Raw genomic sequence first — 25,591 nt, forward strand, 5'->3', positions numbered from 1 at the left:
GCAAGTGCAGTGTTTAGTAAATAGAAAAGCACAAAGGCCAATATGTCAATAAACTATTTAGAACAGGAAACTAATGAAAAAACTATCACTGATCACCACTTTGAGAGCTGAGCAGCACTGTGTTAGTAACTGAGTTCAGAAACAGTGCATTTGTTTCAGTTGTGGATTTAGTTAAACTCTGGGGTTTTTTAAAGAATTTCTATAAACTTTCTGGTTTTCTAATCCCTTGGCTAGTTTCAGGCAAATTTGACAAGGAAGAAGACCATAATACAGTATTAAGCTTCATATTTGACACAAAAAGTTCCACTAATTAAAAAAAAAAAAAAAAAAAAAGTGTAGTGTGGGAAAAGCAGGGAGAAGATGATGTTCAAACAAACCAATTGGGACAAGGTCCAGGCCACACAGCAGCTACAGACCAGCCCGTCCAGTCAAGTCTGCACACGTGCAGCTCCAGCCCAGCCACAGCACCTCTTTCCATCCCACAGGCCAGAAATGTGGTGGGAGGAGGAGGAGAGAGAATAATGGCATTAGAATACTGGGGAGAAGAAAGAAATGGTGAGGATACCGTATTGCAGACATTTAAGGAAGTAGAGGAGATGGAGACTGAAGCATTGGGGAAGGCAAAAGTACACACAGCTCACCACAAGACCACCTTACTGAAAACTTGGCTTTATTTGGTTAACAGCTTACAGAACGGTACAAAATTCATCACACCTCAGCAGATCCCTCCTGGGGGGAGAAAGGGAATGGCACAGATCAGCAGAGGGAGAGCCTGAAAAGGCTGCAAAACATTCCAGTGAATTCCCTGCTTCGGGATTTTTGTGCAATATCCACCACAGCAATGCATGCACGTGAGGTACCACCCTGTTGAAAGGCAGAAGGGACACTGGTGAGCTGTGACAGTGGAGGTGACACCACCACAGTTCAGCAAGTTCCCTGTGATACCTAGCAGGCACACTGATGGGGCACACTTCACATTTAATTTCATGGACAGTATGCAGAATATCCTCCCAGCAGCTTATCCTACTTTTCCTGTTTTAGCCAGGGTGGGTCAGAACACCACATTAGTAACAAGGTTTGTCATTCAGCTCCTTATCTTGCATCTCATTATTTCTTTGGCAACAAGGAGTTACAGCACTTCCTTTATAAATCAGATACGCTGGAGGGATTGCTAGCCAACATCCATGGCCCAGGTTACTGACAGCAAAGCAAGCTCTTTGTGTCCTGAGAGGCTGAGAGCCCATGGAAATCTGCTCCACAGCTATGGCAGAGAACAGGAAAAACAGCAGAAACAGCTCCTTGCTGTGCAGCAGCTTTACCACAGACAAAATCACAGTGATGGGGTAAATTTCTCTCCCCTAGCCCCACCATTAGCCCACCCCCAACCCTGCACCAGAGATGTCCTAGGTTAGAGGCTTATTTTAAACACCTACATAGCATTGGAAAGATCAGCCTCTGAATTCCTGAAATGACTGCATTCTCAGCCTGTTGATTTTTTATACAACGATCTGCATATTATCATTTGACACTTGTTGCATACTTTTCACAGCTTTAAGAAAAAAATATCATGCTCTTGAGATACTAGATGGCTAATAAAAACTGCTAATTGGAGTTCCAGAATATTTTCAACTCTGCTGAGGTTCCTTTCTTTAAGGAATCAAACTACAAATTTGTAAGGATGATAACTTAGCAGATTATCATTTCACCATGGAAGAATTAGAAGCCTGTTTCAAAGTTTTATTAATTCAAGTCATAAAAAAGTTACAGCAACTTCAAATATGTACAAACTGCCATAAAAACGTTGTGTTCAGTAATACAGGAGACAGTCTCATTACAACATGGCTACAAAATCATTACTTTCAATAAAACTCCCACAAGGGTAAAATAACCATTTAGGCATGTATGCTCCAAAACCCTAGTAACAGCAGTTGTCAACTCGTTTCATCATCATAAAAAAAAAAAAAATGAAATCAGGGAGCAATAGTTACATTTTACTTGAGTAAGATGGGGCATTTAACTCTCAACAAATAGTAAAAGTAGCTGAATGGTTACCAGTCTTGGTTGTTCAGAGTTTTAACAATCATTAAGTGAGCACAATTGCCTCCCTTTCAAGAGGAAATTAAGAGTTTAAGATTCATGCCTCCAATGTTTTTGTTGTCTTCTTGCTTGAATCTGGCTTGTCTTCAGTTGATTTAGTTAAGCATTCAGTCCTCTGTGCATTTCGTTCATTTCCTTCACCTGCAGGGGAGGAGGTAGAGGGAGATCAGCATCTGTGCTACTTCTAAACTTTAAGACTCAGTAAGTCATTGGGACCTAACAGCCCAGATTTTCACTAGCAAATGGATTTGATGCAACACGAACAATCATGACAAACCCACTGGACAGGGGGAAAAAAAGGGAAAAAAAAAAAAAAAAAAGGGGGAAAAAAAAGGGGGAAAAAAAAAAGGGGAAAAAAAATCAAACCCAAAAGAAAAGGGGGAAAAAAAAGGGGAAAAAAAGTGGGAAAAAAAAGGGGTGAAAAAAAAAGGGGGAAAAAAAAAACAAAAAAAAGGGGGAAAAAAAAGGGGGAAAAAAAAAAAAAAAAAAAAAAAAAAAAAAAAAGGGAAAAAAAAAAAAAAAAGGGGAAAAAAAAAAAAAAAAAAAAAAAAAAAAAAGGGGAAAAAAAAAAAAAGGGAAAAAAAAAAAAGGGAAAAAAAAAAAAAAGGAAAAAAAAGGAAAAAAAAAGGAAAAAAAAAAAAAAAAAGGAAAAAAAAAAAAAAAAAAAAAAGGGAAAAAAAAAAAAAAAAAAAGGAAAAAAGCACCACTTAGGGCACATGCAGGAAGTGCAGGAAGCAGACAATGCTGTTTAGCTACAACATTGCTTGGATTCCTCCTCCACAAAAGGCTCCACACTTGGTGTGAAGCTCCTCAATGGAAACAGAGAGAGATCCGTGCAAATACCTCAGTAAAGGTCTTGTCACAGAACAAGCCTATCAGCACTTCCTGTGGATTGCACAGCCCTTTGCTATACATATGTAAAATAAAACTTGCAGAAAAACCGAACCCCACCCCCTCAGCCCTGGGAAAAGCACATCACCAGCAGCCTTTGAAACTAGTGCAGAACTACAGAGGTGAAAACTAGCTGCACAATTTGAATACTTTCAGTCTCCTTGAACATATCTGAAGCACCCAAAGCGAGCTTCTAACCTACAGCAAACTTTAAAGTTTCTGGATTGTGGTCAACCGCCTCCCCAGCACAAACAGAAATTAATTACCTCGGCTTTCACGTATTTCCCTTTCCTCCTCCTTGTCAGGACCTGTAACAGAAGGAGAGAATGTTTTTTAAGTCTTTATATACAAGTAACTTTATCTGCTTTTGACTTTATAAACACAAACTCAGAGCTGCCCGTTCCTCATCCTTCCAAACTGAGGTAGGTACAAACGAGGTTGTTTGTCACTCTCAGCTACTTTAAAACAGGAAGCACTTTGTTCACCTCTGTGAATTGTTCCCAGTACTTGTTTTCTGGTTGTAACCTGAAACGGTGACAGTGTGTGCCCATCACCAATTTCCCACCTCCCACAGTCTGAAGAAGCAAGCCAATTTCCAAAGGAGGACTTCCCATCAGAATCCGAACGTGTGTGCTGTTACTCCCCAGATTGTTACCAGCACCGTTCTGCTTGGCAGCTTTGTCAGAACTTACCAGGACAACAATTGCAGCCACTATTGCTATTACCACCACTACAATGACAGCAATGAGGCCGGGAGTCAGAGATTTCATGGAAAACTCCGGTGCTATTTCATCAACGTAGTAGACCACGGTCTTCTCCAGCTTCACGGGTTCGTTGTCAATGCTGACGTTTAGCCCAGCATTATTATGAAAGATGGACTGACCTTTCACCTAGAGCAGATAGGAAAAGACAGACTTGCTCATTCACATTGTAGTAAGGCATTTATCTCATCACAGGAATAATTCACCTTGCTTTAGCCAGCACACAGCCAAGACTCCCGAGTGCAGTGCAAGACACACACCCAGCCTCTGGGAGACACACTTACATCTTTCTCAAAGTAGTAGGCCACATCAGCTATATCCACATCTCCAATGGATTTTTCTGAGGAATTTTGCTTCAAATCAATAGTGATGTAAGGGTTTTCATACTGGAAAAAAAAAAAAAATACAGTGTGGTATTAAGAAGGAGGTACTTTAAATCCAGCTATCAAATATTCACCAAAACATTATGATCCAGTTTGTGAACTTGCATCCTGGATCAAGTTTATGGTTCTTGAACTCAAGCCAACTGTTTACAGTAGGATTCAAATTCCACTTTTCTAGTGAAGCAAAGAAGTTATGTACAAAGGAGAGCAGTGCTGCTTCTCAGCATTTCTGTTCAGATACAGCTATTGGCTAATTGCTCACCATTTTGAGAGCTTCTACTAAAACTCACGCTGTATTGCTACTAAGCTACTGTATTGCTACTAAGCTGTATTGCTTTAGTCAAACACGAGTTTTTAAAGTCACTCACAGCAAAATGAAGTTCTGATACTTTACTACACTTTATGTGCCCCTTACCAGAACGCTGGTTATGTAGCGGCCATCCAGCTGGTAACGACTGGTAATGGTATCTGTGAAAAACCTGCAAGGACATGAAAGCCATGGCTGTAAAAACAGTATTTTTTTCACATTTATCATTTAACAAGGTGAGAAGACCGGTCTAATTGTTTTCTTCTGCAGCGTCTCTGGTGGGTGGACCTCAAGTAGCAGCTAAACCCTCACCTAGTCACTCAGTGACTTCGCCCTAGCAGGATCAGGAAATGCATCAGAAGGGCAAAAGTAGGGGGCAAAAACCGAAAAACAAAACAGCCCTCAACAGTTAGAATAAAGACAGTGGGAAGTGAAAGGGCTGGGTGGGGGAAATACAAAACCTCAAGCAATCAGTCATCACTGACAGATCAACGTCCAGCCAACCTCTGAGCAACTGCTGCTTGGGAGAAGACTTTCCCCCAGCTTTATTGCTGAACACGGCATTATAGCAGATAGGCTAGCTGTTCAGTCCATTCAGCTCAGCCCTCTCCCCTTCCCAGCCTCTTGCCCATCTCCAGCCTACTCACTGGGGCAGCTGAGTGAGAGTCTGAGAAGGCCCTGACGTTATGTAAGTGCTGTTCAGCAGCAGCTAAAAGCACCGGTGAATTAATCAACACCATTTCGGTCACTGGTCTAAAACACAGCACCACACCAACTGCTACCAAGAAAATTAACTCTGCCCCAACCAAACCCAGGGCACTCTCCTCATGCTAGAGTTCAATTAACTCCTAACAGTGAAGATGCACTCACTGTAAAATAAACGCCTGTGTTAGGCAAAAGAGCTGTACCAGTTTGGAGAGTTCAGAAGAAGAGCTAGAGAGCAGCAGCTTTTGTTCTGGAAAGGAGGTGATCTCATAGCTACAAGTGGGGTTTTAACAAAATGGGAAAAAAAAAAGGCTAAACTCACCATTTTCCTCCTGTCATTCTGCCATTTTTGTCAGTTTGCTTTCTGAACAGTTTCATCCATTACCTTCCATTTCTTTTAGCATATTGATTTGAGGGGGAAAAAAACTAGCCATCCATTTTAAATAGAAGGGAATCTCTCTAGCAGTTGATTTGTTTCCCATACAAATTAAAGCAATTCTATGAAGAATCTGCAGCTTGCTTCTAAAATCACTTAAAAGTGAGTTCACAGGTCTGACAATGCTTTTAGCAACTGCTTAGAAATACACTAGATATCTACTAGGACATGCATACACTACCATGACATATTACTATCATCACTTACTTCTTTAAAGATTCAGCGTTCAGAGGAGCACTTCTCTCAGCATGTTTCATTTCAATGATGATCCACCTGAAGTACAATGAATATTCTTGAAGTACATGCATATAAAACACAACAAAGATATCTAACCCCAGGCTAAAAAAAAAACAGAACAACGAGACAAAACCAAGGCAAGCAAAGTCTCTTCCAAACCCACTCGATATCTCCTTGTCTCCGAAGAAAAAAAAACCCAGCCCAGCACCCAAGTGTTGATTGCTCCATCTTCATTCATCCCCAGTGCCTCATTCACACAAGGCAGAGCCTCATACAGGAATGTTTTCATGTCACAGCACACCCTGTTGAAAGACTTACATCGTTCTGACTAACTGATTGCACTTCAAGTCTGCATCGTGTTTGTCAGTTCTCCTGACCCCAGCTGTATTCACACACCAACAGGTGGTTCCATTGCACTGCTTCGCCTTGAAAGCGCCGCTGTTCTCACACTCAGGATCATAGAGACCATCGGTGTCTTCAAATGCATCTTTTGGTTTCTCACGACGACCCGATTTGGAGCCCACCACTTCTGCTTTCATCAGCAGGCATTTCGAAGTCACTAAAAATAACCAGAAAGTCGCATTATGCAGCACCAGACCACACATGTCCAAACCAGAGCTCTGAATCCCTACGGACACCAGGTTACATCAGCAGCAACCAGATTCGAGGCCATTACACAGAAGAGCAGATGTCTAATGAGTAGGTGGTGCACAAAATCAATACAACTGGGGTACGTCAGCCTCTCCAGGCAAAGGCCTAACAAGTCCAGCCTTAGGATTTACAGTTTCCATTTCTCACAGCTGAACTTGAACCCAGAGGTCTTGTCACAAGGCTCTGTCCCCTCTAGATTTGGAGGAAAAGTGAGGATATGTGCTTGCAAGGAAGCTAAACGTTCATCTTCAAGAAATTCTTGCCACTGGAGAACAAATATTGAGGAGGAGGCGTGAGCCTACACCCGTACAAGCAGAGAAACCCTGAACGCTTATCTTCCAACACCAGCTGACCTGGGAGACCAGGAAGAAGAACTCCTTCCTTGCCTCCATTGTTTGCTGGGAACTCAGCGGTCATTCCCACGCGTACAAGTAACAAGCATCCCCGGCGCGCTGCGGGCTCGTTTCCGTGCCACCCGCCCGGCCGTGCCCTTTTACTCACGGGTGGAGCAGTCCACGGTGACTCCGGAGCCGATGGCCTCGCAGCGGCATCGGCCGCTGCCGTCCATCCTGCAGCTGCTGACGCGCTTGTTCTTCTCGCAGATACACGCTGCAAGGGAAGCGCGGCCGTGAGCGGGGCACGGCCACCGGGCAGGACGGACAAAGCCGCCTCGCACCGGCCGGGCGTGGCGCGCCCGCACCCCCCGCTTCCCCCCGGCCACCCTCCCGCCCTCCCTTCCTTCCCTCCCCGAGCACCGGGGCTCCCTCGGGGCGCGGACAAAGGGGAGCTACTGAGGCAGGGCGCCCCTGCCCGCTCCGCGCCCTGGCGAAGGGGAAGGAGCAATGGTGTCGCCATTTGGCGGCACAGGGCGCCCGGCGGAGCGGTCCCGGAGCGGGGAGCTCGGTCAGGAGCGGCGGGGGGCACTCACAGCTCTGGGCAGCGGCGGCGGCGCAGAGCAGCAGCAGCAGGAGCGCAGCCCCGCAGAGCGGCTTCATGGCTGGGGCGGGCGGCGGAGAGGCCGGCGGAAAAAGTCCTCGGGGACGCGGGCGGAGAGGGAGCGGTGCGTGCGCGGCAGCGGAGCGCTGTGAGCCGCCCGACAGGTTCCGCAGGTGCTGGTGGCTGCGCCGCGCCCTCCCGGCTCCGGTTACACCTGGGACGCGCGGGGGGAGCGGCGGCGGCGGCTCCTCCCCCGGGCCCGCCGGGCGCGCTCTTAAACCACCTCCGCCCCCTCCTCCCGCCGCACCTGGGCGAAACTGGATGGGGCAGGGCGGGACCTGCTCCCGGCCCGGCCCCAAGAGCGCCTCTGCTGCGGAATGGGATGGGGGAGCGGCGGTGCGAGCGCCGTCCCGAGGCGCGGCCGTGCCCGCTTTTTACCTGTGAAACCGCCCCGCCTGGGCGGAGGGGCGGCGGGCTGGGGCCGTCGCGGGGAGCCGGGGAGCAGCGGCCCCCGCCGAGGAGGGGAAAGTGTTACTCATCGCCGGGAGCCCCCGGGCGTGTTTGCCCCGTGACGCGCGGGCAGGGGAGCAGAGCCCGCGGCGCTCCCGGCTCGGGGCTTCCCGTGCCCGCCGCTGACCTTCGGAGCGCCGCGGCGGTCCCGAGGTCTCTGCCCCGGCCTGGTGGCCCCGGGCTCTTCCCTCGGGATAGGCAGGAGGTGTTTCCACTCCCCTCTCGGCGAGCTGCGAGCAGGCAGGGAATGCTCGCACTTTATAGTGAGCTTTGTTCGCATCCCGGGGTGCCGCGTGAACTACTCCGTGCTTGACATAAATTCTGATAATTCCTCAGTAAATTAAAAAAAACCAGAACGCTTATTTATATAGAGTGAACACTTTCGTAAGGCTCTTCACTGATGATGCGTTTTTATTTTCGGTTTTGGTTCCTTTCTAGAATACACAGCAGACGTCTCTGCCTCAAGGTTCTCTGAAGATTCGCTCCTGGTGCTGCAGTATCCTCATTTCCTCGCTCAGGAAAAAGTAGTCCTGAGTGCTTTGTCTCTGAGCAGCGCAGCTTTGTGGGAACCTACAAAATGGGAGGTAGTGCCAGAGCCCTGCCAGGCTGCCGAGGAGGAAATACGGGAAAGACTTTTTCTGGCTTTAAGAGGGCATTCCAAAGTGAAAAAGCAATGCCAAAATGGAAGACAAAAGATAGGTATGGTACACCGGAAATGCTTTATGGACCTTGAGTTTATTTATTCAGTTAAAAAATATGCATAGATCTTTCTAAAAGATACATCAGCACCCTAGAAAAACAAGTTATTTTAGTACAGGATAAAACCACAATGACACTCTGCCCAAAGACTTGAAGCTTCCTCTTACCAGTTCATTGTGCAATAAAAATATGTTTCTGCTTTTGCATGTGCAGACATCAATAAGTGAAACTGTTTGAAAACTTTGTGTGATTGAAGTGGAACTGCCGGTGAGCTATCTTAGTGTTTTTGTCTCTGTGCGCAGCTGTGTTTGTGTGGTACCTGGTTTTGTATGTTGTTTTTGTCTCCAGTGCCCTGCTGCTGTCTCAGACGGGTCCAAGTTAAAGGAGTGCTCTTTGGATTTACTCCTGGTACAGCCCAAATCAGAGTTTTCCAGCATTTATCTTTATTATTTTTGTGGTTTTGTGTGGTTCCTGATTGATAAGTATATTTTTCTGATACACTTGTCAAAGGACTCAAAAGGAAAGCTTGGCCTAGTAATATGAAAACTTGGGAAGACTAAAGTCTCAGATATGGACTTCTTGTATAGCTTTCATCAAGTTATGGCATTTTCCAGAAAGATAAGTAGGATAATCTCAGAAATGCCTGCCTTACTATAAATCCCTTATTCCATGTTAAAGCACTGGTTTTTTTCAAGATGAGCTGTCTTGTCATTATCAAAATGCCAAGCTGACCTACGTAAGCTTTGATAAGAAGGACCAATAAATTTTATGATGGTCTTTTGCCTTTATTTTATTTATTTATTTAATATGTACATGTTGAAGAACAGAACAGTCTGGCTAGAGCTAGTCCTCTTTCTTCTCCTGATCCCTGCTCTGTGTAGGTAAACCTCTGTGCCTAGTTTTACAAATCTGAGCAGTCTTGGCATCTTGGAGTGACTACTACTGAAAGTTGTCCTGCTTTTTTCTACAAGCACTTTCAAATACCACATAGGCATCTTTATTGTTAGAAAATAGCTATAACCTTTAGTATCTAGGGGCTGAATGGTCTTAGGGTATTTGTGTGGACTAGAGCCTCTTACAGTGTGTTTTGGCACTGTTGTGTTGTGACATGTAGCAAAATGTGAGTTAGCACCTGTAGAAAGTACTGCAATAGCTCTGCTAGGAACACAGGGGCATTGTGCAGCTCTTTGTAGTACAGCATTTAACTTGGCTCCAGTTTGCAGGGGCTAATAAGGACCTCGCTACCTGTGGTCTCACCAGGTTCCCAAATGTGAGGAAATTATTGTTTAAACATTTTGAAGGGGAGTTGCTCTGCATGAGGTCATTCACCAGCAAGGCAGTGGAAATGAGGGACCACTCCCAGCAGAGTTCATCTTAGCCTCTTTCCAGGTTATTTTGAGGGCAGCTTCTCAGTAGAATCAAAGCCACTGGAGCAGATGTGAGGCTAAACAGGTCCAAGGGCCTGAGTGTTGAAGTTTATTACACGGGTACCTTGGTGTCTGGGGGCTTGGGAGGCAGTGTCATTTTTGTACCTTTTGTGGTGCTTGTACCTCTTTGTGCTGAAATACATTACCATATTCAATGGCTATTCTATGTTAACTTTCCTCAGCACACAGCTCTAAAGGTAAGGCCTTGCATATTGATTATAAACCAATAATTTTATCAGCTCTTGGAGATACCTCTTATCAAACAGCTGACTGCTGATTAGGCAGTGCAGTGTAGGCTCATTGTGGTTTACTCTTACTAAAGCATAATTACAGCTCAGACAAATTATAATTTAAATGCTATGAGCACAATACTGGCTCTACTATATAGCAAAAAGAAAAAATGTTTTGGTCACTAAACTCTACACACCCAAAGTATGTAATCTTGTATCAGGAAAACTCGTGTGATCTGTATTTTTCTACTTTTGTTCTGTAATTTACATCGGATTCTGATCTGTTTGGAGAATAAAATATTTGTTCACTAAAATACTCAAGAGGCATTGACTCCAGGGGGAGATTTTCTATTGACTTGAGTGAATTGTGAATCAGATCCAAGGAAATAAATCCAGCTCTTTCTGAAGCCAGTAAGAATTAGTGTGATAGTGGGCTATGAGGTGAGGTCATTTCCAGGTCTTCAGTAGAAATTAGGTAAGTGGGCTTTGTGAAACTCCCCAGGCACAGAAAAGCACAGAATCTCCTTTCAGGGAAAGTCGAAAGGATGTGTGAGTCACTCCTGAAGTATCAGGAAACGATGCAAGGTGGGGCTGTGACATGCACTGTGATCAGCAGATCAGAGAGATGAGTGGAGAGAGCATGATCAATGCCACCGGGGTGTTTGGCAATCTCGGTCTAACTGAGATTCTTCAGGGACTGCAAACCCGATTGGTTTTGGGTGTACCCTCCTAAAGATAACCAGAGTCTCATCCCTAGAAAATAGGTCATGTATGACACCCAATTGTGAAGCATAGTCTTTTTCTAACAAAACTAATGGCTTTTGGAAATTCATGACTTTTAACTGGTTAAGGCTGACAAAGATAGAAACAACCAGAAGCAGTGATGCTCAAAAGTGCCAACAGGTATTTTGGACAGCAGACATTGCTACATACATCATTATATTATAGACTTGCTCAGGAAATTTTTATTAGGACAGCTTTAGAAAGTTTGCATTCAACTTTTTTTTGTCAGACTTCATCTTCCTAGAATGAAACCTTGAAAGAAGTGTAAGAAGAGGGCAATATTGAGAAATTATGTACAGTACCTTGTCCATTGTGTGTTTCTGAAGATTCCATGTTGTCACAAATTGACACATGCTGCTGCTCAAAGGACTGTAATAAAACTGGTGCTTCTATTGCTATTTTCTTTTCCCTGCCTGTTTGAAAACCACTAGTAAACAGGTAAGTCTTGTTACACTGATTTGAATAATGAGAACATTTGGAATCCTGGAGAACTTAAATCTCTTGTCCATACAGAGGTGGTCAAGTATAGAGCCAATAAGAAAATAAATGAGCAGTCATGCCTTTCTGCTAGACTGTCTAACTACTTCCAAACACTGTAAAAAAAAAAAAAAAAAAAAAAAAAAAACAGAAAAAAAAAGCTTTTTTACACGTTTGGGTCTTTTTGGTCTGTTTCTAGATCATGACTTTTTAAAAATAATATCACAGTGTTTGTGCATTTTGACTAAACTGCCATGCACACTGAAAATGGAAATTAGTTCAGAGGCAGTAGCAACCCTCACGAAGATGTCCTCAGCTTCAGAAGCCCACAGCTTGGGTCTCTACCAGGTTGGAGACCTTTGAAAGTAAGAGTAGCTACTAAGAGGTACAGGGCTGTTGGTTCAGAGGTTCATAAAACTAGACAGGGTGTAGCCACAGGAGAGAAATGCTCATGCAATTAATGTATGTTCTATTTGTGTCTTTGAGGATTATAGAAACCAACCTGTCTGATACGTTGTGGCATCCTCACCTCTCTGCCAGGGCTTAGTCTTAACTCCATAGGGTGGGGCCAGTAACAGGTTTGTCACCCTCCTCTACGTACCTGAAAATGCATCTCCATGGCTCTGACAGCATTTTTAGAACACCTATTGTCAGCATTCAGAGCTACTTAAAATAAGCAGCATTAGATGTAAAAATTGTAATAACTCCTCATCCAGACTACTGCACAGCAGCGAGGCAAACCTTCTAATTTCATACGGCGCCCAAGCCCTCAAGTTTGTAGTGTTTGGAAAGGGCTCAGGGGAAAACACGAGATCACAAGTTGTGGTAAAAGAAGTTCTATTTACATTAAAATTATTTCAGCATCTAAGTTACTTTATTTCCCTCCCCCACACACCTTTTAGCCATTCTCTGTGAAAGAGGATACAGACAAAACTGTGTCAAAACACTTGTTGAAAACTGTTTGAGAGAGTCCCAAGCAGTTTTTACCGTGCTTTGTTGCGTGACAACATCTGTGGGCTGTAGGCAGAACTGAAGCAGATGTTCACAGAGACAGCTGTCCTCTCCCTCAGTGTGGTGTTATCAGAAGGCACATTAAGTGCTTCTGTCATAAAACCTGCCATTGAATTTGCTTGTGCTGGACTCGTGCAGGTTGCCATGGGGCTAGTGAGGGTGTGGATTCACAGTCTGTAACCCCCAGTAACAACCCCCAGACACGGCTGTGCCTGGCAGTGAGCAGAAGCCATGTATTCCTCAGTGAAAACAGGGTCACAGCCTGCAGTTTCCAGGGAGCAGTTAACATGCTGTAAATCCCCACCCACTCTTGCCTCACTCTAATTTGTGTGCACAGTCATACCCCAAGCAAAGGTGAATAAATACACCCATGAGCTGGGCAGAAAATCTCATCCCGCAAACACCGGCACAATGGAATGCAGAGAGTGGGGTTCAAAGAGGTGGGCATGCCATTAGTGTTTTGCTTTTTTTTTTTTTTTTTTGTCCCTCGCTGAAATAAATTGCTTTTGTGTTGTGACTACTTTCACAGTTTGAGTTTTCCCTTGTTTTTTTCCAGTTAGCAAAAGCTGTTACCAAAGTTCATCTGTTTCTCTGTGCACTTTAATTTACAGCCCTTGTACTAAGTCATTTTATTGCTTCAAGCTCGGAGTGAGAGAACTTTTACAACCTGTGATTACTGAACTTGGTGAAACAAGAAAGCTTTTTGACCTGTTGTGGAGTAATTATAGACCCCATTGGGAGGGGCATTCAATGTTTAACAAACTGTGGCAATTCTAATTTAACTGTGTGGAGCCTGGACCATTGGATGGGAGTTAAAAGAAGCAGATCCTGGACTTTTTCCAGGTCGCATTTTAACTTGTCTGGTTTTAGTCTCTAAAGGGCTGTCCTTGAAGTTCTGCCTTCCCACTACTGAACTTGATGCTGCTCCTTTCCTAGCAGTACAGAGCATGGGAGCCAAATTATTTTCATATGAAAACAATTTCCTCTTGCTTCAAAAACTATAGCTACACTACTTTTGATTAATCCTTTCATGGGATGAGCCTTTTGAATGCCATGCCATGCCACACAAAAACGGCTCTTGACAACAGAAAAATTGTCCTGTCTTAATTACAACTATTGTTTCATATTATAGGAGCTGTGATTCATGGACAAAGATTCAATTGTGTTCAACAGTATAAAAACAGAGAGTAAATAGATACTGTGTTTGAAAGAGTTTGTGACCTATGTGACCAGTAAACTTTGAAACTGGAAAATAAGATGAGAAAGATTTGATGAAATTTACACATTTTGCCCAGTAATAGAATCATAAGCCAGCTAGCTAAAAGTTTGAAGGGTCCCACCTATTCTTTAGTGACTCAAGCAGCTATTATTTAGGAAACTTGCCTTCAGGAAAAGAATTAGGATGCTATTTTGAAAGTACCAATGTTTTTCTACTTTTGATGTCTGTAGATAATAACATAAGCTATATTTCCTGGATAATAGGTTCCTTGGATGTTTTTTAGTTTAGTGTATTATTGTGTACATAAACATTACATCAGTGAGGCAAAGCATTTGTGTTATTTGCCGGATGGAATGAAACACTTTTTAGCTAACGCCATTTTATAAAAAGGATTTCTTAAGTCAAATTCGTGAAACCTTCTCTGTTCAGCTACATATTCACCCGGGAGATTTTCGAAGTCTGGTGTTTGTTAGTTGTTTCTGAGAGGAAAGAGGAGTAAGGGAGAAGGTGGAGAGTTCCCATTTTCCAGTGTGAACGTAGGCAACCCAGTCCCTCTGCGCATGCACAGCACATGGGCAGCGCCCTGGGCACAGTTGCACACACCTGCTCCTTGCTCCTGCACCTGTCTCTCAGGAAGCCTGCTGCTCTTGGCACCTGGAACAAATGGCTCCAGGGCCACGGAGGTAGAGAAGAGTCCTGCTTGCTAAGGCTCTTTGCACAATTCAGCGTGAAGAAACGGCATGGGCACAGCTGGGTAACGAATATAGCCATGGTTATTAAATACTTGCAAATCCAAAATGCAACCTTCAGTGGCTAAAAAAGACTTAGAATATGGTGGATGATGTCAGAAGGTTCAGAAAACACTTCAAGGAAAACACTGCAGGTCATCTCCTTTCCCTTTAATGTAAAATATGCATGGCTAGTTTTGAGTTACTGATGTTGAGAGATCATTCATCTTTTATGGTGAAGGCCTAATGTAGTCTATTTCATCTATTTAGCTTTAAAGAGAAATGGGAACTCTTCAGATAAGACTACTTTGTTTCATTTACAACCAGCATACAGGTGCCAATCCTTAAAAATAAATCTTTGACTTAGTTAACTCCATACAGGATGTATCAGTCTATTTACAGTAGGAATGAACAAGTTCAAACTCATGTCCCTGGTGATTTATGGAGATTTGTTGCTGCAGAGTGCTTGGCTGTTTTGAAGTATGCAGGAGCAGCATGTTTAAACATGCACTGTGTTTGCTGGCAGCCTCCACTTTCCTTTACCACTTGCTCTATTAGCCCAGTCACTACATTTCTTGTTCACTGCATAATTTCCAAATCATTTTTTCCTTAGAGCTCCCGAATTTCTCAGTACCTGAGAATAACTACAGCTGTTTTGAGACCTAAATATTAGAAAACACTGCTGTATGCTCAGACGTTCTTTTCAAGTAAACAAAGCTGGAAACAATTTTCCTGCCCATTCATCATCCATCAGTGACATACACTTAAGTGGCACTGAACGTTTTTAATTTTAATCATACTGCAGTGTTTGTCAAAAGCAAGGATTTAACTGCAAGGCACCTTTCCAGTAGCCTTGCTTACTTCTCCAGTAGCAAACTGGTAAACTGTGTTCATTCTGTTATGCTTAGTCCTAGTGCAGGCACCTTTATGTCCTAATAATTTGTTTCTCAGAACTCATCTAAATCCTTACTCTCTCTTCCCACATATAAAACAGGTTTCTGGTGACAGATGTGGGTTCAGGTGGTTCATCTGTTCCTCTACTTTAATCCTGTGACTTGCTACACCCTTTATTCTGAAAGAATTAACCTCATGTCCAAAGTTTGCTTTTTAGATGTGTGTTTCAGTTTCACAATGGGTCTTTAGGAATGGAGCTCTCGGTCCTTGAGCATTTCCCTTTGAATTATTTGGTCAAGAGGCCAGGTTCCCCCAGCAGGATCAGCAGTCATCTCTACAGGGAAGAGAGGTTTTTTTTTTTCCTATTTCACACTCTGCAGGAAGTAGGAGAAGTCTCTAACTGAAAAATACATATTTTATTGGGGATAATGATTTGTATTTACAAGAATCAATGGTAGTTCTTCATGACTTTGAAAAGAAGTACCAGGCGTTTTACCTGTGGTACTTTATCTTTCTTAGTAAAAAAAAAAAAAAAAAAGTTAATTGGAAAGGATATCAGAGGCCAGAGGCATCTCAAAAATATCGAAATCCGAAAAAAAGGTATGTAAATATATCCTAAATGTAATTTAGAAAAATCCTATCCCTGTGTTTTTCCTCAGTGATGCTTCCTATTCTATCTGTAAACAAATCATTCACTGAAAAATTTTGTCCTTTTTTCATTTAAAGGAATCAAAATGCTCTGCAGCTGCCCTTTTGGACCAAATTCTGGATAGCTATATAACTATATATCTCATATAATGGAGTTCCAGTGGATGTATGGACTTTTTTTTTTTCCCCAGAAATAAGATTTTGTAAGAATCCCAGGTCTTTCAAGCCCAGGTCTTAGTAATTTTATTAATATCAATCTTATATAAAATAATACAATATACACATATATTTAGATTTAAATTATTTATTAATGTATATATATATGTATACAGAATATATAATATTTTATATTATATACAATTATATTATATTATATATATATAAATATATATGATATACAATTTTATATATACACAATTTATATACATTAAAAATGTAGTTTCAAACTGTGATTGCATATAGGGATGAAGAGTGGTTAAACTGATGTAATGAGCACCTAGAGGAAGGGTTAGGAAAGAGGAGCAGCATGGAACGCCGTGTACTGCGCTGGACAAACGCTGCATTGGCTCGGTTCACATCGCTGCTGGTGAAACAGCGCTCCCTGATGTCCAACAAGCGACTCGGAAGTCCAAAAGCTCCGTTCTTCCCGATATTCTTGGATGAATTGTGCCACAACCTTCTGAAAAATGTAGTTAATAAAAAGCAAAGGTGGGAGCCGGTTGATTCCATTATCTCATGCAGAGGACTTGGGTGAAGTTCTGTTTCCTTATTCTCACTGGGTCCAGGGATCAGCCTTTCCACGTTGATGTTTTTTCCATAACTCTTCCAAGCTGAATCCTTGAGTCATCCCCATGTCGGTCCTACCTCAGGCTGCAGAGTCCTGCAAGGAAAGAAAGGCAGAGTTCCAGACATTCCCACAGCTCCCTCTCGCAAGCTCAGTTTCCTCAAGAGCCGGATCCAATGTTGTGCAACGGGTCTGAATCAGAGCAGAGACCTGAGTCCTGGCAGGCTGGGGACAATACACCCATGGAAAAGTCACAATACCTGTTCAATAACTTGATTGTGACCGATTTTTTGAGTGAAAAAAAAAAAAAAAAAAGAAGTCTTTTAATATTTTGTTGCAGAACCACCAGGCCAAAAATTATTTCAGAGGTGGGAGACCTACAGGAAGCTCTGTGGGGGTATAGATTGACATTGTAAGTCACTTTTTATTGGTGTAAAGAATAAGGAAGTATGCACGCCACAGTTATCATTGCAGCTTCATGTTTTGCAATAGGGAATAAAAAAGATTTTTTTTTTCCTGGTCTTGAAGATTAAGATGGTTATGTGGAAGTTTCTGTAACCTGCACTTCCTCTGTTTTTCCAGTTATCAAATTAACAGTAGCTAATTGATGAGTACTTTGAATCACTTGATGAAATGTAATATGAAAAAAAAAAAAGAGAGAGAGAGAACAATGAATGTAGGTGAATATGCATCCAAGAAGTGAGAATCTCAAAGAAGCAGACTTTTGCCCTGCTGATGTATTTGGTATTGCCTCCACCCTGATTTCAGCCCGTTCCATACAGAGATGTTGTTAGTTGGTACATTTACCACTCGGTATGTTTCTTATCTCTCTCCCTGATCAGAAACTTGGCATGATCTTTCCCTGAATGTGCTTGCTAAATCAGAGCATGTAAATAATTTAGCAAATTATTAATAGAAGATGAGGAAGGTGTAAAGAGGCCTCTCTTCTCATTACCATAGCAAATGAGGCCAGTTTCACTTTAATTGGCCGGCGCAGGGGGAAACAATGCAAATGGATCTATGTCTTGCCATCTTCCTGGGATAAATCTTTAGCTCTTCTAAGAAAAGGCAACAGTAACATTTCACACTAAATCTTATTCAGCAATCTTATTAGCAAAGGGATCTTTTTCATTCCTGTTACATTTCAATAGACTGCCTTAGACTAATTGCAGACTACAACCTGCATTAATTGCCTCTGTGGAAAGGTAGCAGCAGGGTATCCTGCATCTCCGTGTTTAATGATCTTTAGAGTCAGGTATCCCTTCTCCTTCGTGTCCTATGGCTCCTGGGGAGACGTTTATCAAACTGGGGAGATGTTTTAATCATAGAATCACAGAATGATTTGGCTTTGAAGGATCTTTAGATCACCTCGCTCCAACCCTCAGCCAGGGGCAGGGTGGGACACCTCCCACTAGGGCAGGCTACTCAGAACCGCATCCAGCCTGGCCTTGAACGCTTCCAGGGATGGGGCAAGGAAAAGGAAAAGGAAAAGGAAAAGGAAAGGAAAAGGAAAAGGAAAAGGAAAAGGAAAAGGAAAAGGAAAAGGAAAAGGAAAAGGAAGGCTAGGTTTGTTTTGCAGGGCCGCTGAGAGCCCCAGGGCAGCCTCGGCGCGGCCCCTGGCGGTGAGGCGAGCAAGAGGCGCCCCCGCCGTGCCCCGCTCCCATTGGCTGCCGCGCCCCGGGCGCCAACAGGAGAGGGCGGGAGGAGAGAGCATCCCGCCGTCTGATTGGCTGGAGCGGTGCGCCGCGCACGCTGATTGGCTGCGGGAGGCGCCACTCGCCGTGCGGAGGCGTGAGGGGAGCCGCTGAGGGAGGCGGGCGCGGCTCGGCGCTGCGGCGCAGGAGGCGAAAGCGCAGCCGCCTCTCAGGGCCCTTCGGTGTTCATGCGGCGGCCGCCGAGCGCTGGGGAGCCGGGTAGGCTGCGGTGAGCCAGCCTCCAGCAGCCCCCTGCCGGCACACCTCCTGAAGGCGTAAATACGTTTAATCCCGCCAAAAAGTACCCTTCCTCCCACTCTCCGTTTGGTATCCCCTTAAATTTTTGCGGTGACAAACACCACAGGTTATTTTTCCTTGGTCGCGCCTTCAGGGTGTGTCCAACTTGAGGGATAAGATTAATTCCCAATGGCAATTAGGAGCTCAAGACTTGATTTTAATGTTACATGGCTCAATCACAGCTCTGTTGCGTTAGTTCTATTAATATTCCTTTAAAAAAAAGAAAAAAAGGACACAATCACAAATTGGAGGGGAAGAACGCAGGTTTTTTGGTAGATCTAAGTAAGTGTGTGGAGCTACAAGGATCTGACAAAGAGCAGCTTTTCCTGCAAAGGCTCTTTTCCCATTTTCCAAAGTTGACTGGAAAATGCAAAATTGAAGGCTCCTACTACTGGGGGAAAAGAAAGCTTTATAAAATTAGAACTAAATCAAAGAACTCTACATGGCTGTCTTAGGGCACAAGACTTAGATAATCAGTACTGATAAAATTAATTTTCCACCATCTGACATACAACTTCTACTGAAACATTTCATGTGAACAAAAGAAATGTACAAGTGCTGAAACTGACTAATTCTGTAGTTAATTTCTTCTTATTTTCTTAACAGGAACCTTTGCTTGACGAAATGAAACACGATCTGGTGTGTCAGACACCTCCCACTGTCACTGTTCATGTAAAATCGAGTGCATCCAGATCACATCAGCAAAAAAAACTTACTAGACTAAAGCGACCTGCTTTTAAAGACCATCAAGAAAATTGTGAAAAAGGGGTTCCTAGTCAGAAATACAAATGTCCAAAGGGACCATGTCTAGTTATTCAGCGTCAGGAAATGACAGCTTTCTTTAAATTATTTGGTAGGTTAATAATGGGAGATATGAATGAGTTGACTGAACAGAACGTTTTCTAAGCTCAGGAATGTTGAGAGTGCTTTTTATATCGAAACTAATGGCAATTCTTTCTCGAAACGATTTGTTGTTATATTTTGGTATATAAATATTTAGTGCTTAAGTTGAAAATACAAGGGCTACCTAACTGATGAAAAGTATATTTTTTAAATTACAAATTAAATCAATGTGGTTTGCTACTTTTTATTTTCTGATAATTTTCTTTACTATTTTCTCTTATATTTCAACAAATACATGTAAAACAATGTGCATCTTGTTTTACACAAGGCTTTAAAAAAGGGACTCCTTGTCTCTTAAATGTGTTCTGTACTGTGGGAATAAACTCCTGGGGGAAGAAGTGGAATGGGAAGTTGATCTAAGGAGTTGGAGCATCTCTTCTTTATTTGTGTCTCTTCCATATAAACTTTTGTGTTTAATTTAGCAAAGGCACTGAGTAATAGTGGAAGATTACAGCTGGTTTTTATTTGACCCTTAAATACAGAAGTGCATGAGAGAGAGGTCGTGGTAATTACGGTACACGGTCATGGACAGTGAAGCAGTGACCAAAAATAAGCAAGTGTTGCCCTATAAAGGCTGCCAGGTAATCAGGGTGCAGGATCTCAGCAGTCTGTAGTTCCTCTGAAAAAAGGGTGTGCTATCACCTGGAAGCATGCAATGCAGGAAGAAATTATGCAAATAGAAAAAAAATACTGGTTATTTTTCACTTTCACCTGCTGTTACTCAGAACGGATGAAATGCAGTCACCAGATTTTCCACCTTGCCTTTCTGGTAGAGTTTGTTTTCTTTTGTCATGTAAGCTTTTTTCACACCCGAACTGCCCTCAGTTTCTTTGTTCCCTCCTGGCCAGTCTAGCTTCTTTTCTTTCATTTGGTTTAATGAAAGACCATCTGTTATTTATTTATAAATACCTTCTGACATCAACAGTTTTGGTGTTTGAAATGCTACAGCTTTCTCTCGTTACAGATGATGATCTAATCCAAGACTTCCTTTGGATGGACTGTTGCTGTGAAATTGCAGACAAGGTAAGTGTATTTCCTTCTTAGTTAACAGAACATATACTGAGTGAGAAATCTGCCCTTAATTACTTTATACTTTAATGCAAATACAGAACATCATCTTTTTCTAATGGTTTCACATGGAAATTTCAAGAAACTTAATTCATGTTTTCCTCATTGTTAAAAATGATGAAAATATCTTGGTGCAAGATGTGTGAATCAATTTAGGAAATACTATATCTAAGCAACACATTGATACTTCATTTTACATTTTAAAACAGTATCTCTTGGCAATGACTTTCGTTTATTTCAAGAGAGCTAACTTCACACCAAGTGAGCATACCAGAACCAATTTCTTTGTGGCTCTGTAAGTACTTTAAAATTATCTGGTTTTATTAGGATAAACTTTGCATTATTCCTTTATGACACTGACAGTTATAAATATGTGATGAGACTTCCTTGAGGCAGTATATAAACAACCTGATCTAGGGGGTGGCATCCCTAGGGGATGGCAGGGAGGCTGGAACTAGGTGGCCTTTAAAGTCCCTTCCAACCCCAAGCATTCTGTGGTTCTATGATAATCCACACACTGCACATAAATAGTGCAAAGTCACCATTCTTCCTGTGATGGAACAAGCTTGAGCAGCAGCCAGGGGTTGCTTGCACTGGTGTAGTGATACCCACAGTGGCATTCTGCCTACCAAACTGAATCTGGGAGCTTTTTAAAGCACTGCAAGAAATACATGCAGGACAATGCACAGCAACATGTATGTGGCTCACAGGTGCTTGTATAAACCTTATTTCATATCTTTGCCAGCCTTTAAGGCATTCATATCAAAACATTTCAGGCATCTCAGGAGTAACTTGTTATTAAAGTTTCCATCAATGTGATTTAAATCAACTGTAAAAACATTGTTAGAGGATTTCTGACAACTTTTTTGAACAGTTGTAAAATGCCTATACTTTGAAACAGTGGTGGAATCAGTAATCCATACCTGCCAGGCCTACATAACCTTCTGTATTTGGCTACACCTGCAGAGGGTTCTGCTTTTTTTTTTTTTTTTTTTTTTTTTTTTTACAGTGTTATGGTCCTCAGGTCATCTTCTCCAATAACATCACTTCTCAGATGCTCTGATTTGCACACTAGTGCAAAGGTGGCTGTTCCTTCCACTGTCACTGGTACTGTGGGTGACATCCACAGAGCATGGAGGAGGGAGCCCTCCACTGAAGGGAGAAAAGCCAGGCCAGAACAGTGAAAGGATTAGGAAGGGGACAAAGAGTCTGGTGAGACTAGGACTAGAGAGAATATTGGGGTCAGGAGCGAGTGAGAAAACTGGGGAGGAGACTAAAAGTCCTAATTTTTTCAAGTGTGATTTACAGGAGTTTAGTACCAGGTGGATCCAGAGGAAGTAAACATTTTCCTGTTGTCTGAGAAGACAATCCAAAATTAAAAGTAACTAGATAGTGAACAATGTGAAGAACAGAGACATAAAGAAAAATAATTTAAGTTTTACATTATAACTAAAGGTAGACCTCTATTTAGTTGTTTGCTCCTAATATAGTATAAGCAACATAATTTTCCAAGAATAGCTAAAATCCATAAAGTAAAAACCAAAAAGTTTAAGATTTCACAGGATAGTTTTAAGCCTTATTTAAAGAATTTAAAGAATCAATCAGAAACTGTTCATTTTATTCAAGGGTTTCTTGCCAGCTTGGAGAAAGATGTCAGGATGTGTTAGTTCTAGCTTATCTATTAATTTAGGAAACTCTAGGGTTAAACAATTTTTATAAAAGCTTGGGTTTTTTACCCAAAGGATGCATATGGAACTAATTAAGAAAATATTGTATTCCAGACAGAAGGCTGTATTTTGCTAGTGTTTTTTACTCACAATACTAGAAAAAAGAACCACTGCAATATGTCTCTTATTTTATGTTAGAAATCATTCTAATATAGTGGTTTAAGATTGAATAATCTTTACAAACATAAACATATATATATTTGAAGGTATCTGGCAAACACAGTTGAAGAAGACAATGAAGAAGCAAAGTATGAAATTTTCCCATGGGCTTTGGGCAAAGCCTGGAGAAAGCTCTTCCCTGATTTCTTAAAGTTAAGAGATCAACTTTGGAGTAGAATTGACTACAGGGCTATTGTAAGCAGACGCTGCTGTGAAGAGGTAGGGAGGGAGATTTCTTATTGTGGATGCTGAAATCACAAGTAACACCAACTAGCAATTTAGCTCTGTACAGTTTCTTCCTAAAGTAAACACACAATCCGTGGGAATGAGAAGATGCTGCTAAAATTTAATGGTCCATTTATCCTCTGTGGTATTTTTTTTCCTTTTCCATTTAAAATACATTGTTTGAAATGGTGTTTTTTAAGTAAACTAGAATATTTTATATTGCACTACTATTAAAAGTGAAGTTTCTATTGGCTAGAATCTGCTTCATGCAAATATTTTTAATTTAAATTCTACCTTAATTTGTTTCACTTCATCCACTTTAGAAATAATTTTGTGTGCTTTACAATTTATAAGGAAAAAATACATTCCTCACTTTTCAGGTGAAGTGTGTATCTGGAAAAGCCCTTGTCATGTTCCAAGTACACGATGTTTACTTTCAGATGGTGGAAAAGCAAATGTCACTTACTCTAGAGGCCCATTTCTGGGGATGGGATTAGATGCTATGGGAAAAGCACACGGAACAAGGCGAGTGCAGGATGCTTTTCCTTGCATACCCTCCCAGCTTCCCACTGTTGTTATTTCAGTGATGATGAACGCTGTCAGCTGGTGTTTGGTAACTGGCCACAGAGACCCTTTGGGAGAGTGTCCAACTTCCCGAGCTTGAGCTGCTGTTTGTGGTGACTCCTGTGAACATACAGGGCTGGAAGCTGGGATGTTTCCACACCTGACTGCTATCAGGATTACTTACTCCTGCCTAAAGGAGCAAACTTCCCAGTGGGTCAGTGAGAGGGATGAGAGGTGATGCCCATTTCGGCTACATTAATTCCCTGCCATACACTAAGTGCATCTCCTGTTTTCCGCCGTACGATTCCCCATGATTTCTGCTCTTCTGATGCCACGGCTGTTCCCACAGGTGATGGCTATTGCTCCAACACATTACATCTGGCAGCGAGAGCGCTCCGTGCAGCACAGCGGAGCTCTGAGGAGCTACGATGACCAAGTGCAGCTGCCCCGAGGACCCAGTGCTACTCCCACAGACTGCCTGCTCTGCGGGAAGAAAGGCAGGTTTGTACGACTCGGATTATCGTCTTCCTCCTCATCTACCGACACTTTGGAGATGATGGACTTACACTCATCCCAGAAATCAAAGGACACCTTTTCAACTGAAAAAATGCTCATCGACTCTCCTTCTTATAAAGCCCAAGGTATGGTTTAATATTGTGAATAATTTTCCATTCCTTTAGGCAACTGGGGCCGTATTTGCCCTTCTGAGTGCTGCAGGGACTGCCCTGTCCCTCCCTATTACACCTTGGCAGAACTGTGCTTTTACCCCCACGGATTCATTTTCACATATTGTATCTTGACTTCCTGGAAGTACCAATTGCTTTACATTGAGTCTCTTCACGTTACTTTCATCTACTATGGTAGATTTTGGGTGCATTCCAGTCTACTCAGGCATTTGTTACTATTCTTGCATTATAAATGAAATGCAGAGTCCTGTTTTAAACACTTATGATTGGCTGGAACAATAAAAATAGTGGTGTGTAAGGGGAGTTAAAATGCTCTTGCTGAGAGCATGTTTTGAGAAAGGGCAGGATGCTCAGTTGTGGCATGGGTTTGGATATAGGTTAAATCACAATTCCCATTTTCCTCTAAGTATCTAATTTGTTGACAATTTATACAACACTGTTTTAATCCTGGGGTATGAGTAGAAAACAAGAGCTTATTCCAAGAATTGTTTATGTAATTGAATCTCTGCCCATTGCTCTACTCACAAAAGCACCCTCAGCCTTTGCATTAGGGGCCTCCATTACATAGAGTAGCTGTGGGGCAAACCCGTTATTAAATTTATTATTACTTGAGATGTAAACTTCCTCAGGCATCTGGATAAGGCCTCATCTCTGCAAAGATACTCTCCTGTGGTTAACCAGGGCAGAGTTCCTAGTATACTTATCTAATACAAAGGTAGTTATTTATAGCTCTGTATGTTTTATTCACATATGTTCTCATTAATATCCAAATTCTCACTATTACAGTAAGATTGTTACTCTTTTTGACAGCTTTAGTACAAGTGTGATTCTCAACTTTGAAAAATTTGGCATTTGAATATTTCCTGACATATAAAGCCAAGTCAGGTATTTACAAAACATAACTTAATAATTTAATGTGTTAAACATCACCACTTACTCAGGGGAGACCCAAAGTGACTTTAAGTCTGTTTTTATTTGAGAGATCTGGCTTCTCATCTCTGACAAGGGCCAGAAAAAACTGTGTTTCCTCCAGCCATTTGAGAATACTTTATATGAAGCGACGTTCACAAATAACCAGGCAACTTACAGCATGAGTGCTGGAAGGGAACCAAAGCTGTGCCTGTCAACAACTGTTTTGATGTTGAAATAAGCACAGCTTTATCAAGTGAACACATTCAGTGAATTTCAGTACCTCTTAAAGTTATGCTTTAAGACCTTTGTTCTTAAAGAAACCTATAGTCACCAGCTGGAAGCCAGCAAAGTATTCATTTCAAAGGAGAGCCTTATTTTCTGGCTAAATTTTTTTTCTCCTTATTTCTAGAAGACTGTCAGAGGCTGTCCAGCAAAAGGCAACTGTGTAGCACCCTGGATCAAGATAAGTCCATGGACTGGTTTACAAGCAACGGAGAATGAAATGCACCTGATAAGACAGAAACAGATACTGTGATTTGCAG

General features: G+C 42.3%; 3 protein-coding genes across 5 annotated transcripts; 2 read left to right on the top strand and 1 right to left on the bottom strand.

Moving 5' to 3' along the window:
- Positions 1–1,710: 1,710 nt before the first annotated feature.
- On the bottom strand, positions 1,711–7,639 carry EPCAM (epithelial cell adhesion molecule). The gene is made up of 9 exons (XM_053936966.1): positions 7,397–7,639; positions 6,970–7,077; positions 6,136–6,376; positions 5,788–5,853; positions 4,548–4,611; positions 4,034–4,135; positions 3,681–3,878; positions 3,255–3,296; positions 1,711–2,238 (listed from the first exon to the last, which is right to left on the bottom strand). The coding sequence occupies exons 1-9, from the start codon at positions 7,461–7,463 to the stop codon at positions 2,197–2,199; spliced, it is 930 nt and encodes a 309-aa protein (XP_053792941.1). The 5' UTR covers positions 7,464–7,639; the 3' UTR covers positions 1,711–2,196.
- Positions 7,640–7,786: 147 nt separating this feature from the next.
- Positions 7,787–8,982, top strand: LOC128786465 (uncharacterized). The gene is made up of 2 exons (XM_053939731.1): positions 7,787–8,177; positions 8,353–8,982. The coding sequence occupies exons 1-2, from the start codon at positions 7,787–7,789 to the stop codon at positions 8,676–8,678; spliced, it is 717 nt and encodes a 238-aa protein (XP_053795706.1). The 3' UTR covers positions 8,679–8,982.
- Positions 8,983–18,650: 9,668 nt separating this feature from the next.
- Positions 18,651–25,550, top strand: SPDYA (speedy/RINGO cell cycle regulator family member A). Of its 3 annotated transcripts, none has more exons than XM_053936969.1 (7): positions 18,651–18,727; positions 19,412–19,658; positions 20,673–20,731; positions 20,986–21,071; positions 22,710–22,881; positions 23,801–24,092; positions 25,459–25,550. In XM_053936969.1, exons 2-7 carry the CDS (start codon positions 19,430–19,432, stop codon positions 25,548–25,550), a joined length of 930 nt encoding a protein of 309 aa, XP_053792944.1. In that variant the 5' UTR covers positions 18,651–18,727; positions 19,412–19,429. The 3 variants fall into 3 exon arrangements, with proteins under 3 accessions (XP_053792944.1, XP_053792943.1, XP_053792942.1); XM_053936968.1 differs by having other exon boundaries at positions 18,662–18,737; XM_053936967.1 differs by having other exon boundaries at positions 18,667–18,783.
- The last annotated feature ends 41 nt before the right edge of the window (positions 25,551–25,591 follow it).

Source organism: Vidua chalybeata, chromosome 3 (genome assembly GCF_026979565.1).
Source record: "Vidua chalybeata isolate OUT-0048 chromosome 3, bVidCha1 merged haplotype, whole genome shotgun sequence".
NCBI classification, from domain to species: Eukaryota; Metazoa; Chordata; class Aves; order Passeriformes; family Viduidae; genus Vidua; species Vidua chalybeata.

Excerpts from the sequence above, each read along its gene's own strand:
- EPCAM (XM_053936966.1), bottom strand. The coding sequence starts at position 7,463 with ATGAAGCCGCTCTGCGGGGCTGCGCTCCTGCTGCTGCTGCTCTGCGCC. Across the intron at positions 6,377-6,969 it reads CACCGTGGACTGCTCCACCC|TGACTTCGAAATGCCTGCTG; the intron begins GTGAGTAAAAGG and ends GGTTATTTTTAG. Across the intron at positions 3,297-3,680 it reads TGGCTGCAATTGTTGTCCTG|GTCCTGACAAGGAGGAGGAA; the intron begins GTAAGTTCTGAC and ends CTTCTGTTACAG.
- LOC128786465 (XM_053939731.1), top strand. The coding sequence starts at position 7,787 with ATGGGGGAGCGGCGGTGCGAGCGCCGTCCCGAGGCGCGGCCGTGCCCG. Across the intron at positions 8,178-8,352 it reads GGGAATGCTCGCACTTTATA|AATACACAGCAGACGTCTCT; the intron begins GTGAGCTTTGTT and ends GTTCCTTTCTAG.
- SPDYA (XM_053936969.1), top strand. The coding sequence starts at position 19,430 with ATGAAACACGATCTGGTGTGTCAGACACCTCCCACTGTCACTGTTCAT. Across the intron at positions 19,659-20,672 it reads AGCTTTCTTTAAATTATTTG|ATGATGATCTAATCCAAGAC; the intron begins GTAGGTTAATAA and ends CTCTCGTTACAG. Across the intron at positions 20,732-20,985 it reads GCTGTGAAATTGCAGACAAG|TATCTCTTGGCAATGACTTT; the intron begins GTAAGTGTATTT and ends ATTTTAAAACAG.